The sequence below is a fragment of the Talpa occidentalis genome, unplaced genomic scaffold (genome assembly GCF_014898055.3).
Source record: "Talpa occidentalis isolate TD23 unplaced genomic scaffold, MPIMG_talOcc4v2.1 talOcc4.3, whole genome shotgun sequence".
NCBI lineage: Eukaryota > Metazoa > Chordata > Mammalia > Eulipotyphla > Talpidae > Talpa > Talpa occidentalis.
In genome coordinates this window covers 86083803-86104640 of record NW_023603184.1, presented here as the reverse complement: position 1 = coordinate 86104640, position 20838 = coordinate 86083803, and the positions used below count along the sequence as shown (strand labels likewise).

The 20838-nt window shown below is 36.5% G+C and overlaps 1 protein-coding gene across 4 annotated transcripts in view; it reads right to left on the bottom strand.

The window, feature by feature from the left end:
- Nucleotides 1–3548: 3548 nt before the first annotated feature.
- Nucleotides 3549–20838, bottom strand: part of RIF1 (replication timing regulatory factor 1) — a 53491-nt gene continuing 36201 nt past the window's right edge. For 3 of the 4 annotated variants that reach the window (XM_037523321.2, XM_054699722.1, XM_037523323.2), the window contains exons 27-36: nt 20498–20649; nt 19743–19823; nt 19608–19662; nt 16022–19270; nt 14197–14343; nt 13802–13879; nt 13596–13711; nt 12877–13030; nt 10605–10713; nt 3549–10150 (exon numbers count right to left, since the gene is read on the bottom strand). In XM_037523321.2, coding sequence (XP_037379218.1) covers nt 9936–10150; nt 10605–10713; nt 12877–13030; nt 13596–13711; nt 13802–13879; nt 14197–14343; nt 16022–19270; nt 19608–19662; nt 19743–19823; nt 20498–20649 — 4356 coding nt within the window. In that variant the 3' untranslated portion in view covers nt 3549–9935. The remainder of the gene's footprint in view (nt 10151–10604; nt 10714–12876; nt 13031–13595; nt 13712–13801; nt 13880–14196; nt 14344–16021; nt 19271–19607; nt 19663–19742; nt 19824–20497; nt 20650–20838) is intronic. The other variant, XM_037523324.2, reaches the window with a different exon arrangement.

The window sequence follows — 20838 nt, the reverse complement described above, 5'->3', positions numbered from 1 at the left end:
TCTCTTCAGATCCTCCGAGATGCACCCAAAGAAACAGCACAGTATCAGACAAGCAACAATTGAAAGAGCAGCAGCAGCAGGCCAACTACATGACAAATGGCATACATCCACACACTCAGCTCTAGGCCCTCACCTTCCCCTCTGGACTGTAACAGCAGCAAAGCTGGGAACAATTTGAGTCACGCTGCTACCTGCAAAGCTTCTCAGCTTTCCTCTTCCAAGGTCAGCTGCTGGAAGCCTTCCCAAGTCTTTTAGATGCCAGTGACAGAAATCTTCAACAGTCTGAGCCACTCCAAGTCCTCCAGAAGTCCACAACAGCAGTCTGGAAGATCAGTGTGGTGGGGCTGGAAAGGCTGACCCTAAAGGCTTTTACTATCCCTTATATTTCCTAACAGTGTGCTTAACAATTCTTCTTTACCCATGCGTATTCTCACCTATGCCCTCACTGCCCCCCTCCACTGGTACAGGGGGCACCTCCTGTAACAGCATTTGGCCCCAGCCTTGCCTTTTAGGCCCCAGTTACAATGCCACCTTTGATTTGAGTGGTACTGCATAGTTGTGGAAAACTTTTCCACAGTATTACAGAGCAATCTTTCAACAAGCCCGTGGTGTAAGTGAGGGGTGCCATAACTTTCAACCCCATGTTGAGGCTCAAAGACACATTCTCTGATTTGACATCACACTTTCTAGAAATTGTGATTTGCCAAGACAGGAATCCAAGCTTTCATCCTGCACACTCTACTCTATCCTGCTATAGGGGAGACAGGAAGGAAGGCCCCCCCTGCTTCCCTCTATTTTGCAAGAGAATTAGAATGGCCAGGTTACCCAACCCAAAAGGCTGGGCGCCTGAAATTGACTTCTAGCTGCCACCTGGAATTGGACATGCAGCTGTTGGGGAAGAAACCTCAGTGAGAAAATCTCATCTTTACTACCTTCTTTTTCTTCCAGTCTCCTCAGAAAAGAAAAAATAAATTTCTTGTTTTACTCTCATTAGTGCATACTTATGAAAGATTCTCATTCATCCATTCATCCCTTCTTTCAATAATTAGAGTTCTGATGTAGACTAAGACACTGTTATACACTATGACGGTGATAAGAATGTTTTCTTTTCTAATTTGGTAATCTGAAGACTCAGCACAGGGACTTGGGGGAACAGGCAAAGTAAGATACTTGAGGGTGACTTCTTCCTCAAGAGCTCCTAGTGAACTGGGGAGTGTTTGAGTAGGTGGAATTCAAATTTGCTTTTGCTGGGATACCAGGGAGTATGATATGGAATAGTTTTTCTATATTTTCTATCCCTGACGTCTCAAACCAGAACAAGCATTTAGACACAGCCAAAGCCCCAGACTGTCATTTAGATGCACACCTACATACACTATACCTTTAGCCTGAGGCCATGTTTTATCCCTACCTGTCATACAGGTCATCAACGTACAGCCTGTGGGCCAGGCTGTAGGGCAAGGACACTTTTTGCATATACTTAATTACTTCTCAAACCCTCCCCACCCCCTTCATGTACTTTATTCTAAGCCATTGCTATGTGAGGAAGCTGAGGCTTAAAAGTCAAGAGGCATCTTGCCCCAAGTCAAAGCTAGTTAAGTGGTGGCAGAATAGGGACCCAGGCAGGTTGGTGAACAGGCTTCTGCCACTAGGACACATACCCACGCAGAGGGAAAAACCCCGGATTCTGTGCTGTACAGGAAGGCTGAAGAGCTGCAGTCTCCTCTCACTCTCAACACTGGGCCAGCCAATGCCTGTCTGCAGCTCCTCTAGAAGATGAGGGCACTGATATCTCCCTGATCTCCTGATGGGCTTATTTGGGAGGCTGAAATGGAAGAGAAAAATGGGCATGTGAACACTTGGTATCACTCAAATTTGTTTTGTATATTTGAAATGGTATTATTGCTCCCTTGGGGAGAGGCATGAGTTGGGGTGGCCTGGGGTGCTAGACAAGCAGCTGGTAGATGGGAATTGGAGAATAGCCTCAGTTTCCTTGTCTATAAAATTGAGATTGAAAAGAACATTTTTACTGGATCCTTCTACCCAGACTGCAGTAATAGACATAGAAGATTCAGGGATCCAATGAATTAGGAGAATTTATTTTTCATAACATCTTCCCCCCCATTCTCATGGCAACCAGGTCAGGAGAGCCTCATTCTTCTATCTCCTATGGGAGGAAAAAAACCACCACCAACCGTACATAGGAAATGAATCAGAGTAAAGGCAAGGCAGAGCTTGAAGTGGAGCAGATGAAAAGGCTAAACTTCACAAAAATATTAAGGCATGGTATTCTCCTTGCCTATCATTTAAAAAAACCACCACCAGTTGAGCCCTGGAGATGTACCTGGATCAGGGGCTTCTTGGGGAGTGTCTTTCACAAGGATGGGCAAAGATACAAGGTCTCCCCTTTTGCCTCACTGTTCCTCACCATGGGGGTCTGGCTGGGGAAGTGGCATCCAAGTGTACCACCAGCATCAGGAAGAGGCACCAATATCACCCTTTGAGTCCTGCCTGGGTGCTCTAATGTCGTAAGTTATACCCCACACCAGAATTCAAACCATGTTCTTTAGATGACCAACATTCACAGTGCCACCTGATGCTACATTCTTGGGAAATAGGGTATGTGGTTTTTATGTCCCACCCTCATTGATATTTAAGTACTAACCCCCATACCTTACAAAGTGACCCTGTCAATAGGATTGTTACAGAAACCGTTGAGGTCTTTAAAAGTAGGCCCAACGCCAACAGAACTGGTATCCTAATAAAAAAGGAAAACTTGGACACACACACATGCAGAGACTTCCATATGAAGATGAAAGCAGAGAGCAGAGATTGGAGTGATACTTTTTTTTTTTTTTTTAAGATTTATTTATTTATTTATACAAGCACTGGGTACAGTCAGAAGCGCGGGAGGGTGAGAGAATTCACCAGAGCGAGTGGGGAGCAGAAAAGGCAGAAGGACTGAAGTACACTGCTGAGGGGAGCAGTGGGCACAACAGGAGAGGACTGCATGCCATGTGGGACCCTCCCCAGCAGCTGGGTATCAAACCAACCGGCACTGCAGATGCTGCTGGCAGCTTTGCAGCCCAGCGCTCAACCGCTGCGCCACCGGGGAGGCCCTGGAGTGATACTCTTGCAGGCCAGGAAAGCCAGCTTGCCAGGAAACCTCCAGAAGCTAATGAAGAGAAAACCTTATAGCGCATCAACCCTACCCAACACCTTATCTCAGATTTCTAGCCTCCAGAACTGAGACAGGATCTGTTGTTAAAGCTACTCAAATTTATGGTCATTGTGGCAGTCACAATAAAACCAATATATCATCCTTCAGTATCATGCTTGTATTATTTTTTCTTCTTTACATGTATGGAATTAAAAGAGTGGAATCCATAAAGGCAATGAATAAAACCAAACCCCTATGGTTAAAAGCAGACCACAAGAGGTTAAGAATATGAATGTTTCACGTGTTTGTGGAAGGCTACAATGTTCACCTTATTTTAGTATTTGGATTATGCTATTCTTATTCAGTTCAGGTTTCACTAAAAATCAAAATCAAACAAAAGTACCAGAATTGTTTTATACCTTTATTTCAGATTAAAGTGCATTTCTTGAAAAATGTTCAATATTCAACTTTAATTGGCAAGTGGTTAACAGTTCTTTCAATAGATCACAGAAAGTCTCACATATGGATCATATTCTCCTTCCCTCAACCCTGTCATAAAGAACCTGAAAATACACTTTTGGTATAGGTCTACTTGCTTCAAACATTGTAAAAGCATTACACAAATCCAACTGGCTACACCTTATTTTCCAATGACTGGTACAGTCAATTCAGGATGAAAAGATAATTCCATGAAACTTCAACTATGAAAACATTTGATTTGTTATAAACACTTCCTGAATTGTAGTACTAAATGCTTTATGAGTTCATTCAGTGATGGGAATAAAAATATAAGGCTAATAAAGCACCGATTTGCTTCGCTCAGTCTTTTTCTAAGTGCATATTAGTTAAGTCTATCCACAGGAGGTAGTGTCTCGACTGAAAGCAGTTGATTACTCACCAACACAGAAAGCACACTCCCCAATTTATTTTCTAAGTGTGATTTAACCAATTAGTGACAGATGCCTTCTCCTCACAGGGCAAGACCTTTAATATCCATGGCAAGCACATTAACAGTATTTGAGTCTTTAAGAAGAAAATATTTTATCTGAAACATATGCATACTTGAACAGTAGTAAGATATACCATCAGGGCAACGTGTATTATTAGGAAGATCTAGACAACAGTAAAAGAAACTAAGGAATTGAGAGCCTCATTCTACCAGTTAGAAGCAAGTAAGCCAAGTAAATATATGCCATATATGAACTGTTCTTTATAACAGGGATACACAACAAACTTTCTGTAAAAGATCAGATAGTAAATACAGTTGGTATCACAAGCCAGTCTGAAACTATCCAACTCTGCTGCTGTATCAAGAAAGCAAATACCTAAATACATATAACAATGTCCCAGTAAAACCTGGTTTATAGACACTGAGATTGTAATTTCATGTATTTTTGCATTACAAAATACCCTCTTCATTTTTTTCAACCTTGTAGAAAGTATATAAACCATTCTTAGCTCTGGGATATATAAAGAACAGGTGGCATGTTTTGGTGGCTTGTTTACCCTTGCTCTATATAAAACTTAGTGAGACTGTCACCCTTCAGTGTCTATATACAACTCATTCCATTTTTCTCTTAGAAAATCCCCATTCTATAAAAATAATTTAGACACCTTATTCAGTCAACTATTAACTACCAAAATAGCAGTTACACATTTGATTTTACATTAACACTATTGTGAAAGTATTTCTACTTAAAATAATTTTTTGTTATAAATTTCTTAATTTAGCACTTCTGGAGGAACAGCATTAAATATGCATTTTAAATAATTATTCTAGGTGTTTATGAACATCAATTGTGTTAGTTTTATATAGAAACCTCAAGAACCACTGTCAACTATCTTCAAAGTATATGACTGATACTAAATAGCCTCACTTATGAGCAAAACAATATTAGCATGTAAGCTTGCTGTCTAGTTTTATCCAGTCATATACTGGTACCCTGTGGCCTGTATACAGATGTTTCCTCTGCTACAGGTATACAACAAAATTTTATCTTCCATGTGATAATGAAAAACAATGCCTTCAATTTTATACTCTTGGAAAAAGGGAGAGTAACTATTATTCTAATGGCATTTTTGGGGGTAGTGTTGATAGCTTGGCCCTTCATGTTTGTTCTTCATTGTTCTTTGGTGAAAGGACTGGTATATAAAGGAAAAAATGGTTAAAATCACAATGTAGAATTTAACATTCTATTGCAAGAACTAAGTAAAATCTTGCAATTTTCTTAGGCTATTAAATAGCTATAAAATAGCTATGAACAGCTCTATTATAAGTAGCTATAAATCTGTAAATCTAATTATAACACCTTCTAAGGGCAATATACAAGGTCTCGCATAAAATAGATAAATCATGAATTAGGTCACAGGAAAAGACAAAGCCCAGATTTGTTGTACAGCTGATTCAATCAATACATTTTGATGTCAATTAGAACAAAACCAACTTCAGCTTATATTTTTCTTAAGTGCTTTGGATGAGGCCAATTCTTACCAAAAAAAGGAAAAAAAAAAATTGAGTAAGGGAAATTACATTCCAAAAGAATGCCAAAAAAACTCAATTGCAGAGAACTGTTATTCAACTGTCTTTCAAACTCCAACTGACAGTGAAATAGGGAATTTCAAGTCAAAGACATCTTCCATAAAATGACAAGGCATGGGTCAGGAAAGACTTAATGGCATTGCTGGCTTTACTGGTGAATTAATTTTATTAGGGGTAATTGGTTTTCAGTATTTATTAATACTGAAGTCCCATAACTTAAAACATCAGATTTAGACTTAATGTTTCTCCAGTGGGAAAAAATATAAAAAAAATAATCAGAGCATAAGCCATACTTAGAAGACTGTCTAATCTGCTTAATAATTACTTTAAATATTTTTTAAAAGATTTATTTATTTATTTATACAAGCACTGGGTACAGTCAGAAGCATGGGAGGGTGAGAGAATTCACCAGAGCCAGAGTGGGGAACAGAACAGGCAGACAGACGAAATACACTGCTGAGGGGAGCAACAGACGCAGCAGGAGAGGTCTGCGCGCTATGTGGGACCCTCGCCCGCTGCCTGGGATCGAACCGGTGCTGCAGAGGCTGTGGGCAGCTTCGTAGCCCAGCGCTCAAACCGCTGTGCCACCAGGGGAGGCCCAATAATTACTTTAACTATAAGATATATTTCTGCCTGTTTCCATACTTTTTAAAAAGCCTCTAAATGGCAATATTTTACCTTTAACAACTTCTTTCAAAAAATTAAACTAATTTGAAGTCTTCAAAATCAATGTGTACTCCCAATTCAATTTGAACTTACTAAAAAAACCAACAAAAGGGCCTCGGTGGTGGCGCAGGCAGTTGAGCACAGCACTGTGAAGCTGTCCGCAGCCTCTGCAGCGCTGGTTCGATCCCCGCAGGCCTCGGAGCAACCCACATGGCAAACTGACCTCTCCTGTCTTGCCCACTGCTCACCTCAGCAGTGTATTTCATCAGTCTGCCTGTTCTGTTCCCCACTGTCTTTGGTGAATCCTCTCACTCTCCCGCGCATCTGGCCTGTACCCCGGCTCTTGTATAAATGAAATAAATCTTAAAAAAAAAAACCCAAAAAAGTAGCTTCTGTCTTTTGTGGCAGTATAATATCAAAGGCTTAAATATTAAAACCTAATTCACAGCTTGTAGCCTCTTCAGTTGAGTCCAGAGACAGTATGTGCACAGATCATGTAGTTTTAAGAAATGAACTATCAGGCCCTGTATCACAGACCTACTGATTAGAATCTGCATTTTTACATGTACATGTTAGTTTGCAAGGCACTATCTTAAAAGTGAAAAGTTCATCCTGTTTGGATAGAAAACACAAAATAACTGTAGTGGATTAGACATAAACTAGATAGGGGTTGTGCCAAAGAGCAAACAGCTCCCTATCCCTACTAAATCTATTGCTATTTTATGATTTCCTAACTTAGCTGACAAGTTCTAGCTCAGGAAATCAACTCTGAACAATGTGAGATGGGCCTTTTTTAGTGAACTATAAAGTATTAGAAGAAATGGCATTAAGGAAAAATGTGTCTGTGTTTGACTATTTTCTATTAGATTTCAATTGAGTCAGCTTCTAAAATATCACTTACTTTCATTACTTTTATTTTTAAAAACCTGCTTGCATATTCTACATACCCTTCCCATTTTTTCCCTTGTTTCTTGCTGTCATTTTTAAAAGCTATGTTTGACATTTTTATGACTTTCAAATATATAACAGAGTACTTTTAAGCAACACAGAATAACAGAATTCATAAGTAATGCCAGGAGCTGCTATGCTTTTAATGTTGAAATTTAAATGTTTGACCATATTATCTGACAGCATTTGTATTTAATAATGCCTCATTCTAAACTACATGAAATTTCAGCCAAAGTGCCATGCCTTTTGATCCTGGCTTCCAAACTTGTTCAAAATAAGCACATTTTTAATAATGGGCTCACAGAAATACTGAAAATCTAAATTCATTATCAAACTCTTTTTGGAATGTGAACAATTACAGTATGCTTCTGCATGCAAGTAGTTTTATAAATGCATACATTAATCAATTTGTTGTGTTAACATTTGCCATTTGTTTTATTAGCCATTAGGAATTATATGAAAAAAACTGATTTCACTTTAATAGTGAAACAATACTGGTACTGATGATCAAGAAAATTAATGCTTTATGTTATTCAGCAATCATTCAGAAAACACTAGAAAATATTAAGGCAAGAATACTGACAGTAAGGTTAATAAACTTACAACTTTAGCAATTAAGATTGAGAAAACTGCTTTTCACCTCCATACATTTAAAATTACATCGTTGCTGAAAAACTATTTTTGAATGCCTGTGTTTATACCAAATTTAGTGATTCAAAACATGTAATCATTTGTCACATTTTCTGCTATACTGTTAATATTCCCCAGAACCTCCTTCCACTGGCAGATACATTTAGTTCACACAAACCTTTAAATATGTAGTCATGAAATGAACAAATTTTGACTCTTCTAAACACAAACACACTCCTTACACTAGTTCACTAAAAACTTTTGTCTCTTAACTGTCAAATATAATTTGGAAAACAGAAATCACAATTCTATTTTTAAAATTCCTTTTTTTTATCAGTTATTTAAGCTACAATCCTGGGTTCAGTCCCAATTTTTAAAACCATCCTCAGTATATGAATATCATACTTAGCACTCAAAAGTATTTGTAATAATGAAGGATTGTGATTAAGAAAAAGACACAAACTTTTATTGTGGATGGCTGGTGGTCCCGTGTAGCAGCTAAATTAACACAGGAATTAAAATTTCATGACTAGCAAAAGAATGTGTGCCTTGCCTTTTCAAGGGGTTAGTATGAATAAAGTGTGACTCTAAGAAGGTTCTTTAACTTACTCTCTTCAGAGAACAAATGGGAAATGTTCTCCGTTAAAAAAGAGGAAGTAAATATATAAAGTCAGGCATTAACACTAATTGGTAATAAGATTTATGAATGTTTTAATTACATACACCCTATTTTTTCAAATTAGGCAAAACACACATCAAAAGAACAGTTTCAGATTTCTTCCAAATTTGCTTTAGGTGTGGGTAAAAAAAAAGATCAGATAAACTCTAGATTTCTCATATTCCAACTTGTAGAGAAAATATTCAAACTAGCTCCCCATTAAAAGGAAAGGTGATGAGGCACACTTTATTGTGGCTGATGCCCTCTTCCAAACCAATAGGGGGTTGGGGGGAAGGTAACAAAGTTGTCATTTAACACTTTCTCATTCTCTATAATTTTACTCATTCTGGTTACTTCAGAAAATAAACTCATGTTTTAACTAAGATTATTAACTAAGTACAAAACTATTGTTTTATTTGTACATACAGAATCCTACAAACATCTGCAACAAGTCCACAAAGCACTTCTACCGTCCATACTGATTATCTCAGTACTCAATATATACAAAATATGTTTCTATTAGACAAAACAAAGGTATTCACAAGAAGCTGCAAAAATAATTCAATTAACAAAGGCTGAAATTTATAAATTAAAAATGTAAATCTATACACAATGTACAAATAGTGTGCATTTTAAAATGAATACTAAATCTCATACGAGTAAATTTTTACAAGCAAATGCTGCTGCACAGATATTTGCTAATGCAAATGAATGGAGTCTTAGTAAATTCAGCTTCAATATTTTAACCCCCCAAAGTTGAAACTATTAATATTTCTCCTTGAAAGACGGGCAAAGGTGATATTAGCAAAAAAAAAAAAAAAAAAAGTGCCAATTCTTTTGCATCTCATTTAAGGTGTTTCACAAAGAACAAATTTCTTAAACCTCAGGCACAACAAATATAATTAAAAAAAAAAAAAATTACAAAACCTTTAATCCCTTCAGGAAAAATTCAAAAAAACCCCTCAATTTTACTTAAAGATATTTTACGTAACATGTTTCATCATAAAATGCATGAGTTTTAACAGTGTGAATATTTATGCTTTTGTTTCTGTGTTTTTACTGTTACAATTCAGCGAAGCATTTAAATTTTTGGAAAACCCATGCATAGCAGTCAAGAAAGTATGTTATATGGGGGGAAAAAAAAGATCTTACATAATGAACTTACAAAACTGAACTTATAAAATGGTCAACTGCCCTACAGAGTTTGAAATGTTATCAACTTTGAAAACATTCAGTCCCTGAAATTGTGCTATATTTCAGAACTTATTATGAAATCAACAAATCCAGTGATGTTAAAAAATAAATAAATAAGACTTCAATTTTCTCTTAAAATACTAAATAGAATTTTCATGGGCTGTTGACCTCCAGCGTGACTGCAGATTTTTAATTATAGAGTTTGCCATGCTACCAAGTTTCTCATGCATTTCAAACAGCTGGCTTCCTGAGTAATTATGGAGATCTTCTGAATCCAGTTGAAGCGAAAGTGCACTAATTTGTGCCACAAGATTTTTAGATAATGGAGTTTCTAAAGCAACAGGATCAACTAAATCTAAAAGAGAAAAAAAGGCATAATTAAATTTATTCCAGATAAAATTTAAATTATATTTATCCCCTAAGTTAATGAAATGTTTAAATGCCTAGGTTTCAAGATTAAGAGTGCAGGCTGACATATCTTGCCTCAAGAGAACAAGGGAACAGGAAAAAAAAAAACAAAAACATTGTTTATTCTGTTCCATAAAGAAATAGCCATTGTACTTCATTTATATTAACAGACTAATGGGAACAATGTTTAGTTTATATTCTAGTTTGAAGCCGTCATAGAAGTTGACAATTAAAGAAAAACAACTAGAAAAGTTGTTTTTTCATGCACTTGGCACCAAATACACAAGAAACACTTGTTAAACTGACAGGGCATGGTCAAATTAAAAACAAAAGCATTGTAACAGTACTTCTTCAAGAAAATGAGCCATTTAAGCAAAATGAGTTATTCTGCTTAAATATACCTGAGGCAAGTCTTTCTTCTTCAGGAGAGAGAGATTTATTTTCTATTCCATTTACTGATTTTTCAGAAATATCAAAAACTGGAATCTCTTCAAGTCCACGAGACTTCATCTTTATTATACATTCAGGTCATTAAAAACAAAAATCAAAAAATTGAAAGTTGCTTTTTATAGTAATAACAGTATCAACACTGAAAATAATCTGACATTATACATATTCCACAGCCTATGACATGATTACTAACTTAGCTAATAATGCTTAACCACGAACAAATTTATGTTCTAAGAATACAAAAAATAGCATATTTTCCAAAAAAAAAATTTCAAGAAATACAGCCACAGTAGCTAAGAAAAATTACATTAATTTTTTCCAAGTTTAGGCACATGCGGAAAAAAAAAAGCTAAGGTAGAGATTTCCAAGTTTAATTAATATATGGGCTTCATCTTAAAAGATTAAAATTCTCATGAGCATCCCCAGGGCTTAATGATTGACTATATTAAAAACTTATGTGTATGCTTTGTGAGGGTGAATTTTATAGTATGTGAAAATATTTTTTTAAAAAGATTTATTTATGTATACAAGAACTGGGGTACAGGCCAGAGGTGTGGGGTAAGAGGATTCACCAGAGACAGAGTGGGGAACAGGACAGGCGGAATGACTGAAATACACTGCTGAGGCGAGTAATGCAGAGACAGGAGAGGTCTGCTTCACCATGTGGGTAGCTCCCTGGCCAGGGATTGAACTTGTGCTTCAGTGGCTGCAAATAGCAGTATAGTGCTGATATGTAAGCCCTTGCGCGACCAGGGAGGACCAGTGTGTGAAAATAGCTTAATAAAAGAAATATATAATTTTCACAGATAATCCCCAGGAGTGGGACCTCCTTGTGGTAAAAGGGCTGAAGTCTCAGAACTATGAAGCCATCAGCAGCCACTGCAGCACAAGTTTGATCCCCAGCCATGTTAGCTAACCCACCTGGCATAGCAGACCTCTCCTGTCTCTCCTGCTGCTCCCCTTAGCAGTGTATTTCAATAGATCTACTTGTTCTGCTCCCCATTCTTTCTCCGGTCAATCCTCTCATCCCCTCACCCCACACCTCTGGCCTATACCCCAGCTCTTACGTAAATGCATAAATACAATGAATCTTTTTAAAAAAGTAAATAAAAAACATAATCCCCAGGGTCAGTGAAAATATTTCAGATTCTAAACTCTTGATTTATGAGACTTAACATTACTAATTTAGTTTCTAAGTTGTTTTTAACTTGTTAAATGTTTTTAAAGATTACAACTTAGGCAATACTAAATCAAGGAATTTCAGGAATACCCAAGTTGTCAGTAATTATCAAACTCCAATCTCAGAAATTCTAATACAGAGCACTGACTTTCATCCTTTTTTTTTTTTTTTTTTTTCTAATAGAGGCATGTTTATTTGTTTGTTTGTTTTTTGTTTATACATGCACTGGGTACAGTCAGAAGCATGGGAGGGTGAGAGAATTCACCAGAGCCAGAGCGGGGAGCAGAGCAGGCAGAAGGACCGAAGTACACTGCTGAGAGGAGCAGCGGGCGGCAGGAGAGGTCTGCGCGCCATGTGGGACCCTCCTCCGATGGCCGGGGAGCAGCCGGGGATCGAACCAGCGCCGCAGAGGCCGCGGGCAGCTTTGCAACCCAGCGCTCAACCGCTGCACCACCGGGGAGGCCCGACTTTCATCCTTAATGTTGCCTATTTTATTTAAGCACAACTTCAATTTTTGTCGATGGATACGTAACAGGCCCATGAAGGGGTTTTAGGAGTCAGCAAATCTTTCTGAAATCATAACAAGTTTCCATTATTTTTCTGGTGAAAGAAAAGCTGCTACTGGGCTTTTATCAGTATCTTGAAAAATGTCCATGACCAAAAATGTTCACAGGTAAGAAAAATGAGTTATAAATATGTTGAATACTAAAGTAGTCTACAAATTTGCAAGACTTTTTATATATCTAAGTTTTAGGAATAGCAGACGAGGAACCATTCAACCCTTTGATGGAAATGATAGGGATAGAAGAACAGAATTCAAATAAAAAGGTATTACACAAACAGTACAAAAATTAATGAGCAAACTTTTCTGTGGAAGTTATAAAACCTTCTTGTAAGTTACTCTTGACGATAGGAGAAGGGAAGAAAAGGTACAATATATTTGAATTTTAAGCAAAGATAGATAGTTTAAATTTAAACTTCTGTAACTATATTGCTAGATTATTTATTTATACATGATTTGTAACTAACATCTAAGTCTTTACCTGCTGTTCATGATAAATTCTGAGAGCCTTTTTTACATTGGACACTTTCGGAGAACGGATAGGAAGAGTTTTTATTTCAGATGCAGTAAGAGTACTCAAATCACCAATTGTTTTTATATTCTTGGCTCTAATGAGTTGTCCCAGTCCTCTTGCCCTTAACAGACAATGAGAAAAGCAGAAAAATGTCAATATATAGTTACATATTCATTCCATTTGCAAGGGCCTAGACAGCTGAATTTCTTGATTTCAGCTCAATCATAATTTATATATACACCCATCTACCCTACTCTGAAGGCAGGCATATGTAGGTCTAAATAAAATCTGAATCTGGGGGAGCTTAAAAAATAAGCCTGATGAGTGTCCCATGGTTGACTTACATTATGACTTATTAGCTATGTGACTTTGGAGGGCTAATCTTTTTAAACGTCATCTCATAAAATGGAAATATTCATTTATATTCCTTATAGGGTTTCATTAAATAATATAATGTAGATAAAGAGTTCAGAGCAGTACTTGGCAAATATTAAGCATTTATCTTACAAATTATAATAAAAGCTCTTACTGTCCTGTTTGTCTCATCTTCCAATCTGAATTTTTATTTCTAAAATGTGAGAGAACATGTAGATCAATTCTAAATATTGAGAACTCTCATTTAAAAACATTTTTTAAAATTCTGTGGCATCATCAGGTCTAAGTCAGAAATCCAAGTAAGCACTTACCACATGTTTGATGTAATCTGAGGTAAAATGATGTCAACGGGTGCCACACAGTTCACTAAGGCTGGGTAAACACTTTCCGCTGGGCATGACATGGATTCTTTAGTCATTTCTGTAATCTTAGAATAAATTTTTAAAGTCATTAAATAGAGGGCCACCTGCCTGAACATGAAAATATAAAGTTACATGAAAACTAAAGCACTTCTTACTAAACACTTCTTTGAGCTCTTAAATTTAGGGCTACGTGATCCTGGGGACAGAAATCCTTTGGCTGAAGTGGTATTATGCTAGACAGAAGGAGAGAAAAAAAAAAAAACAAAAAACTCAGAACCCTAGATAACTGTAATTTTACAAGTTTATCTTCACAACTTAAACTGCAATGATTTCTAAAAATCTTCAGAAAATGTAAAATGTAATAATTACTAATAACTTGCTGAATCATCACTGCCTCTTACCACCTCTTTTCTTCCTGTCTGCTTACTAGCAGGCAAAGACTACATCCAATCCCAAGTTTTCTTTCCTAAACAGTTAATTTTGAGACAAATAATGCAATGCAATTTTGTGTGTGCACACATAAATGTGTATTTTCAAGCCTACAGCTTACCTTATATTGCGCGGTAGGTGAAGTTTTAATACTTCTTACTATGGGAGAATTATTTAAAGAACAGGATTTAACAAGAGGGCATCGCCTATCAATGTCATCTGCCAATCCAGCTTGGTATATTGGATCTGCGAAGGAGACACGGCGAACCTAAAAACATAGGTCATGTTTTTATTTAACAAAATGCAACTTTTTAAAAATAAACACCATAAGTTCTTATTATAAGGTTACCCAAATTAGAATGTGGGTTTGGAAGCTTTATTTATTTCACTAGAAGCCACGAGTGAATAGCCACTAGTAGAACCTTACATTCTTACTTTCACAGATACTACTCAATGCCAGAGGTCATTTTAATAATCTAAGTTCTAAACTGACTCTGCATAATATAGCACCAAAGAAAGTGAAGCAGAATACCAACAGAAACTTAATGAAATACCATGTGGCAGTTGTATACTCAAATTCTATTACCTTTTTGGGCTTACTACACTGACTGTAAAGAACAAGGTAAAGAGGTCATAATGGTGCTAACTGGCCTCTGGCAAATGTTACTGATCTTTGTTCTAAAGATGAGGGTACCACAATCACAGCCATTGGGAAGCAATTTTCATCTTTATAAGCCCCAGCTTTAAGTAATTTTGGCTTCTTCTGAACTTGTCTGTGTTACATTTGCTTGTTCAGCTATTTGATGTAAATATACAGCAAAGTATTTATACCACTAAATATGTATATAAATGTATTATGGTCTTGATCCCTGAGAGTGGGCAGACTCCACAAACCTGTTGCAGAAAACTATAGTATGTTGTTCTGGTGCCTAGTATTACATATGTACTACTATCTAATAAAAGCGGCTAATTAAGCTGTATTAACAATATAATATGTACATACTGAAGACACCAATCCTAATATATTATTAAACTTTTCAAAAAATCCTATGACCTATGAAATGTAAGATACTTTAAAAAATACTAAGCACCTCAGGAAAAAAAGCAAAGAAAACCAAAAAACACATGTGGTATTATTAAATTTTCCCAAGTACCAATCTCTGAATTCTCATTTTAAGATCTCTAGTATACCACAGGGGAAATCTTCATAATGTTTGCACTAAAGATAAAGTTAAGTATCTTACCTGTCTGTGTGTGAAATTTGTTCAATTTCAAAATAAAGGAACACCCACATCATACCTTTCTAGAATAGCTGCTTTGATACACAGAAGTCAAGTTGAGCTATATAAGCACATTTCCTTTTAAAAAATTTGGTTCAATAATTACAAAAGTTACAGGGTTAAGACTGAAAGCAGATACAAAGAAAATCCATGTTCACAAACTAAAGGAGCTACAGTTTAGTGAAGAAGAGTTCATATAATCAGTGTGGATGAAATTCAAACTCAGCACTTGATGAAGGCACAGCTTAAGGGTGTTTTTTTTTCCTTTTTTAATTAGACAAGATCTGAAAATAAGAATTCATATAAATGTGAAACTGACAGCATGTCATAGTACACAGTAAGAGTTACCTAAAGCAGCTTTCAGTTTGTAAATGTTTCCTTGTGTATTATGGTATAAGGACAGAACAAAAATTGTAAGATTTCTCACCAATTTTGCCAAAAGTGAACAATGTGCATGGTTGCACAGAGATTGTTAGTGTCCTGAAGAAATGTTTAAAGGGCTTCACTTTCCTTTTTTCAACACCATCCCTTTTTCCTAGCCACCACGGTAAATACTTAAGTGGTGATTTTTTTTCTAACATTCTGTCATTCACTAGTTATTACCACAGGGCCAAAATACTCCAATAAATAAGGAGACGCATTAATACTAAGCCTCAATTTCCCTACCTTGTTAACAGGTGATGAGATCTCATCTTCTTGGGATCTTTTTAGTCCTCTCTTTAAAATGCTGGTAGAAGGAGAAGCCAAAGGAGACCAGACACAGCGTGCCTCCATGCCACTAGGACTGTCACATGCTGACACAAGTAAAGGATCAAGTTCCCTTAATTTCTGAGGAGACGCACTATTGTCTTCTGTTATCAGTTCAGAGACAGCCATTTCAGATGTCAAAGACTGTGATATTTCTTCCACTTTCTCTGAAGCATGGTGAACTTCCTGTAAAATTTCATTATCACTTGCCACTACCACTTGATTGCCATCAAATTTTGTTTCTTCAGGTTGATTAAGTTCAGTGTTTGTTTCAGTTAAATTGGAGTCAATTTTTTCTTCTCTAGTACATATCTCAAGTGTTTCAGGAACAAAGATCTCAGTTCCCACATTCAATGTTTTTGTTTCAGCTTCTTCGGGCTTAGAGGCTTTAGTAGTCAAGTCCCCACTCTCTGTTTCACTGACATGGCCCATTTTAGCATTCTTCTCACCGATTACTATTTCTTTACTATTTTCCACTTCAACATTTATTTCTTTAGGTGAGCTGGGATCAGATTCATCACTTTTTCCATCTTGTCCCCCAGTTGCCATTTGTTCAGAAATTTCTATCTGAGTACTCATTTTTATAGGTGTATTATTTTGAGAATGACTTCTACTTGAATTAAATTTCTCAGCTGCTGCTTCTTCAGCATTCAGTTCTTTAACGACATCTGCTTTAGATTCACTGCTTATGTCACTATTTTCATTTATTGCCTCTTCAGTTAAATCAGTTTTGGCATTCCTTTGTTGAGAGAAATTAGGTTCAGAGTTATCATTTTCTATACCCAATTCCATGGCTTCTACTTCTTCTGGATTGACTCCAGTTTTAATTTCACATGTATCTGTTTCACCATTAATAGTCTCTGTGTTTATTTCTTTTTCCAAGATAGCTTCTGTCTTTTCTTCATTGGTCTCCAAAGCAGAACATCCTAGTGAAATATCTTTGGAATTATCTAAATATAAGCCAACAGTTTTACATATTTTATTGGATGGCTCTTGGATTTCAGAAGGTATCACTTCCTCAGATTTCTTATCAAAAGATTCTTCTTTACAATTTACTGAAGGAAGAGAGTCTTCAATAGTTCTTTCTTTCAACTCAGCTTCAGATAAAATTAACGAATCATTTATAGTATCATTCTCCTCCTTGAGGCCCAAATGAAAATTCACATTATGAGGCTCATCTGTAAGATTTACCTCAGAGTACAGATCAACTTTAAAAGTTTCTGATACAGTTACAGGTGTTTGCACATCTGTCTTTTTTGTTTCATTGCTTGTTACATCATAATTTTCAGTGTTCTTTAATCCAATGAATGACTTTTCCTGAGGTTGTGACTTTTCTCCACAGCAATCACAACCTTTGGATCTCCTCACCCTCTTACTTCTCTTGTGGTGGCACTCAAGTCCTTGGAGGGTTTTTTCAGAAAGTAAAGAAACGTCTGCTGATCCTATTTTGGAAGATTCTCCTATACTGTTACTTTCTACAGAATCTCGCTTATGTAACCTCTTATTGGCATTTCTAGTTCTTAGATTTGATTCAGATACAGTAGGATTTGAAGGAGAATTTTCTGTACATTTGTTAGGTTTATTTTTTCCCTCATGTGTATTTGATATATTATCAGAAACTTGCAATAAATCTGCAGGTACTGTTATATCATTAAGAGTTACAGTACTACTTTCTTTTTCTTCACAAACTGGAGAACTTATGTCTGTGTCTAATTCAGAATATGACTTATAATCATTTATCTGATTTTCCACTTTTACACATTCCTGTTTTACCATTTTCTCTTGATCTTCAATGTCAACACTGTCACTGCTTTTGTTTTTCCATTTTCCAGATCTCTTCTTTCTAGAACCTTCTTCTTTTGCCTCAGAACTATCAGATTCTGAGTTTTCAATGCTGGAAAGTAAGCCCTGGGAAGCTCTTCTTGTTTGATACCGTGTTCTTCCCCTTACTGGCTTCTCAGAGGATTTATCTGCAATGTCCTGGACACCATCTCCTTCAGATTTAATATTCTCATGGTCTGGATTTCTTCCATTTTCTTCAGTTTCAAAATTAGTGCTGGATTCCCCCAAAGTCTTCTCATGTAAATTATTTCCTTTCTCAATTAAATTTTCCTGTACCATTTGCTCAGAAACCAGTTTTTGTTTAGGTAACACATCATCTTTTATGTGCAATGGACTCTTCTGAATTGTCTTTTCATCTTCCTTACGTCTTTCCTTTTTTTGATGATTTTCTTTATCTTGACTATCAGTGGTAGGTTCTGCTATTTCTGAACGTCGCCTTAAAGATCGTCTAAGGGTTTTCTGATTTGGAGTTATTTGAATATGACTGTCCTCATTTACTATTTGATCTGCTGGTTGTATAGTCGGTGGTGTATTTTCTTTGGATTCCAAATTAATTCCTAAGCTTTTCTCTTCTACACTATTGTTCTGTAATAATACAGCACTTTCCATTGTTGGTTTAAGCATTGTATCATCATATTCCACTGTAGATTCAGAGAAATAAGCCTGATTATCTAACACACATTCTGCTTGATTAATTAAGTCAGGTGGGTTATTTTCTAAGGCCACCACACCATCAACAGATTCCTGAGTATTTTGCTCCTCATCAGATCTCATTAAGGACTTAGACCTTTTATTCCAGATTTGTTCAGTTTTACTTGCTCTCCTACCTGACCTCTTAATTCCATGCACTACTCTATCAGAATCAGATTTTGAAAGAGCCACTTCTCTTTTCTTGGCTTTTGGTGGAATATCTGATTTAGCTGTGACTTCCTGGTTATTTTTCACTGCAATAGCTGATGACATATTATTTAAGGGGGATGGACTAAAAGGTCTATTTTCTGAACCATCAAACTTCTCCAAAGTAATAAAGGTTTGCCTTCGACTTGTAGGCTGTGGGGGATGATTTCCCGAGATGGTGGCATTAGAAACTGAGCTACTGCTGACACAAGAAGTGTTTTCTGCACTAGATGTACATTCAGTTGATGCTTTCTTTGATGGAATTAAAGCTTTTTTTCTGGTATTATTATCGCTCGTGATTTCTGGATTGGTTTCCTCAATAGAACCATACTCATTATTTGAAAGGGAAGCCTTTTCAAGATGTTCATCCATACCGCAGTTTTCTGTGACATCTTGAGGAATGACATTGTCACTCTCCATTTGTTCATCCTGCACAGAAATGTACACATACATACAGATTAACCAGCAAATAAGTCTGACTTCCTAGGGAAATTTTAGTGAACGATTATAGATTTCAAAGCACAACCCACTAATTTCCAATATTTTATAAGCATTCCAAAGGCGGCGACAGATTATTTTTGTTCCTGATCGTAAATAGCCAGTAATGTCAAAAACATTTTAAACTTTCAAACACAGATACAATAATTCTACTAAAGCATTTTAGTGAGAGTGAAGAGATTATGCTATAAATCTCATAATTAATACAAGAGTTTCCATAGTAGAAGGGTAATCCAAAGAACCCCAAGATATAAAATACCAAATATACCTTAAAGATCATCTTGGAATCTTCCTTTGATTTTTCAGTTGAAGAAGGACTTTCCCTGAAATAATTACGTAAATTTTAATATTGCTTCTGGTTAAAAATTAAAAGGCCAGTTATTTCAACAGCTTCCATACTTACACTGACTCTTCCTGAGTATACTGAGAAAATAAAGTATCTTGAGAAACATCCAGATTATTATACATGGCAGGAATATCACACCTGAAAAAGATACGTAATTCTACATTTAGTTATGTATGTTTTAGGGCCTCCCCGGTGGCGCAGCGGTTGAGCGCTGGGTTGCGAAGCTGCCCGTGGCCTCTGCGGCGCCGGTTCGATCCCCGGCTGCTCCCCGGCCACCGGAGGAGGATCCCACATGGTGCGCAGACCTCTCCTGCCACCCGCTGCTCCCCTCAGCAGTGTACTTCAGCCCTTCTGCCTGCTCTGCTCCCCGCTCTGGCTCTGGTGAATTCTCTCACCCTCCCGCGCTTCTGACTGTACCCAGTGCATGTATAAACAAAACAAACAAATATAATAAATAAATAAATAAATAAAAACATGCCTCTATTTAAAAAAAAAAAAAAAAAAAAAACTAAACTAGTTATGTATGTTTTAGGAACATAATATAAAATCAACGTTTAGATGTCGATTTTCCATGAAACCATCTTCCCTAGTGTCTCCTGTATTATGGCTCAATAAAAGAATTCAGTTTAGGAACAGTTGTAACATTACTAGGTAGCCCTATATATTATGAACTGTAGTTAGGTTTGGCTTTTTTTGGGGCATTAAAATTCAGCACACACAATGTCTTAATTCTAAATACAAAGTTACAGTCTGTTGCATGAAAGCAAAGTGTGAATTCAGAATAGTCAACGCAAAATTAAAGGACTGCTGACCTTTTTGTCTTGAGTACTTCTTTCTGATGGTCAGTTAGTATTCTCTCCTTTGCATCTTTTTCTTCTGGTGGTATAAACACAAAGTCTGTAGACTTTTCTTCTTCCAGAGGCATTTCATTCTTTGTTATTGGAGATGCAGATTCCAGTTTCAACTGCAAATTAAAATGTACACTTTAGCTCCCAAATTCTTTTCTAATATTCTGATCAATCACTCTTCTAGCACTCTGATGTTTTGAATAATGACAGAAAGCTTTAAGTTCAATCCTTATGATACTCATTGATAAAAACAATTAGTACAACATCCACAACTTCTGTTCTGCCTCTGATACTCAGAAATAAAA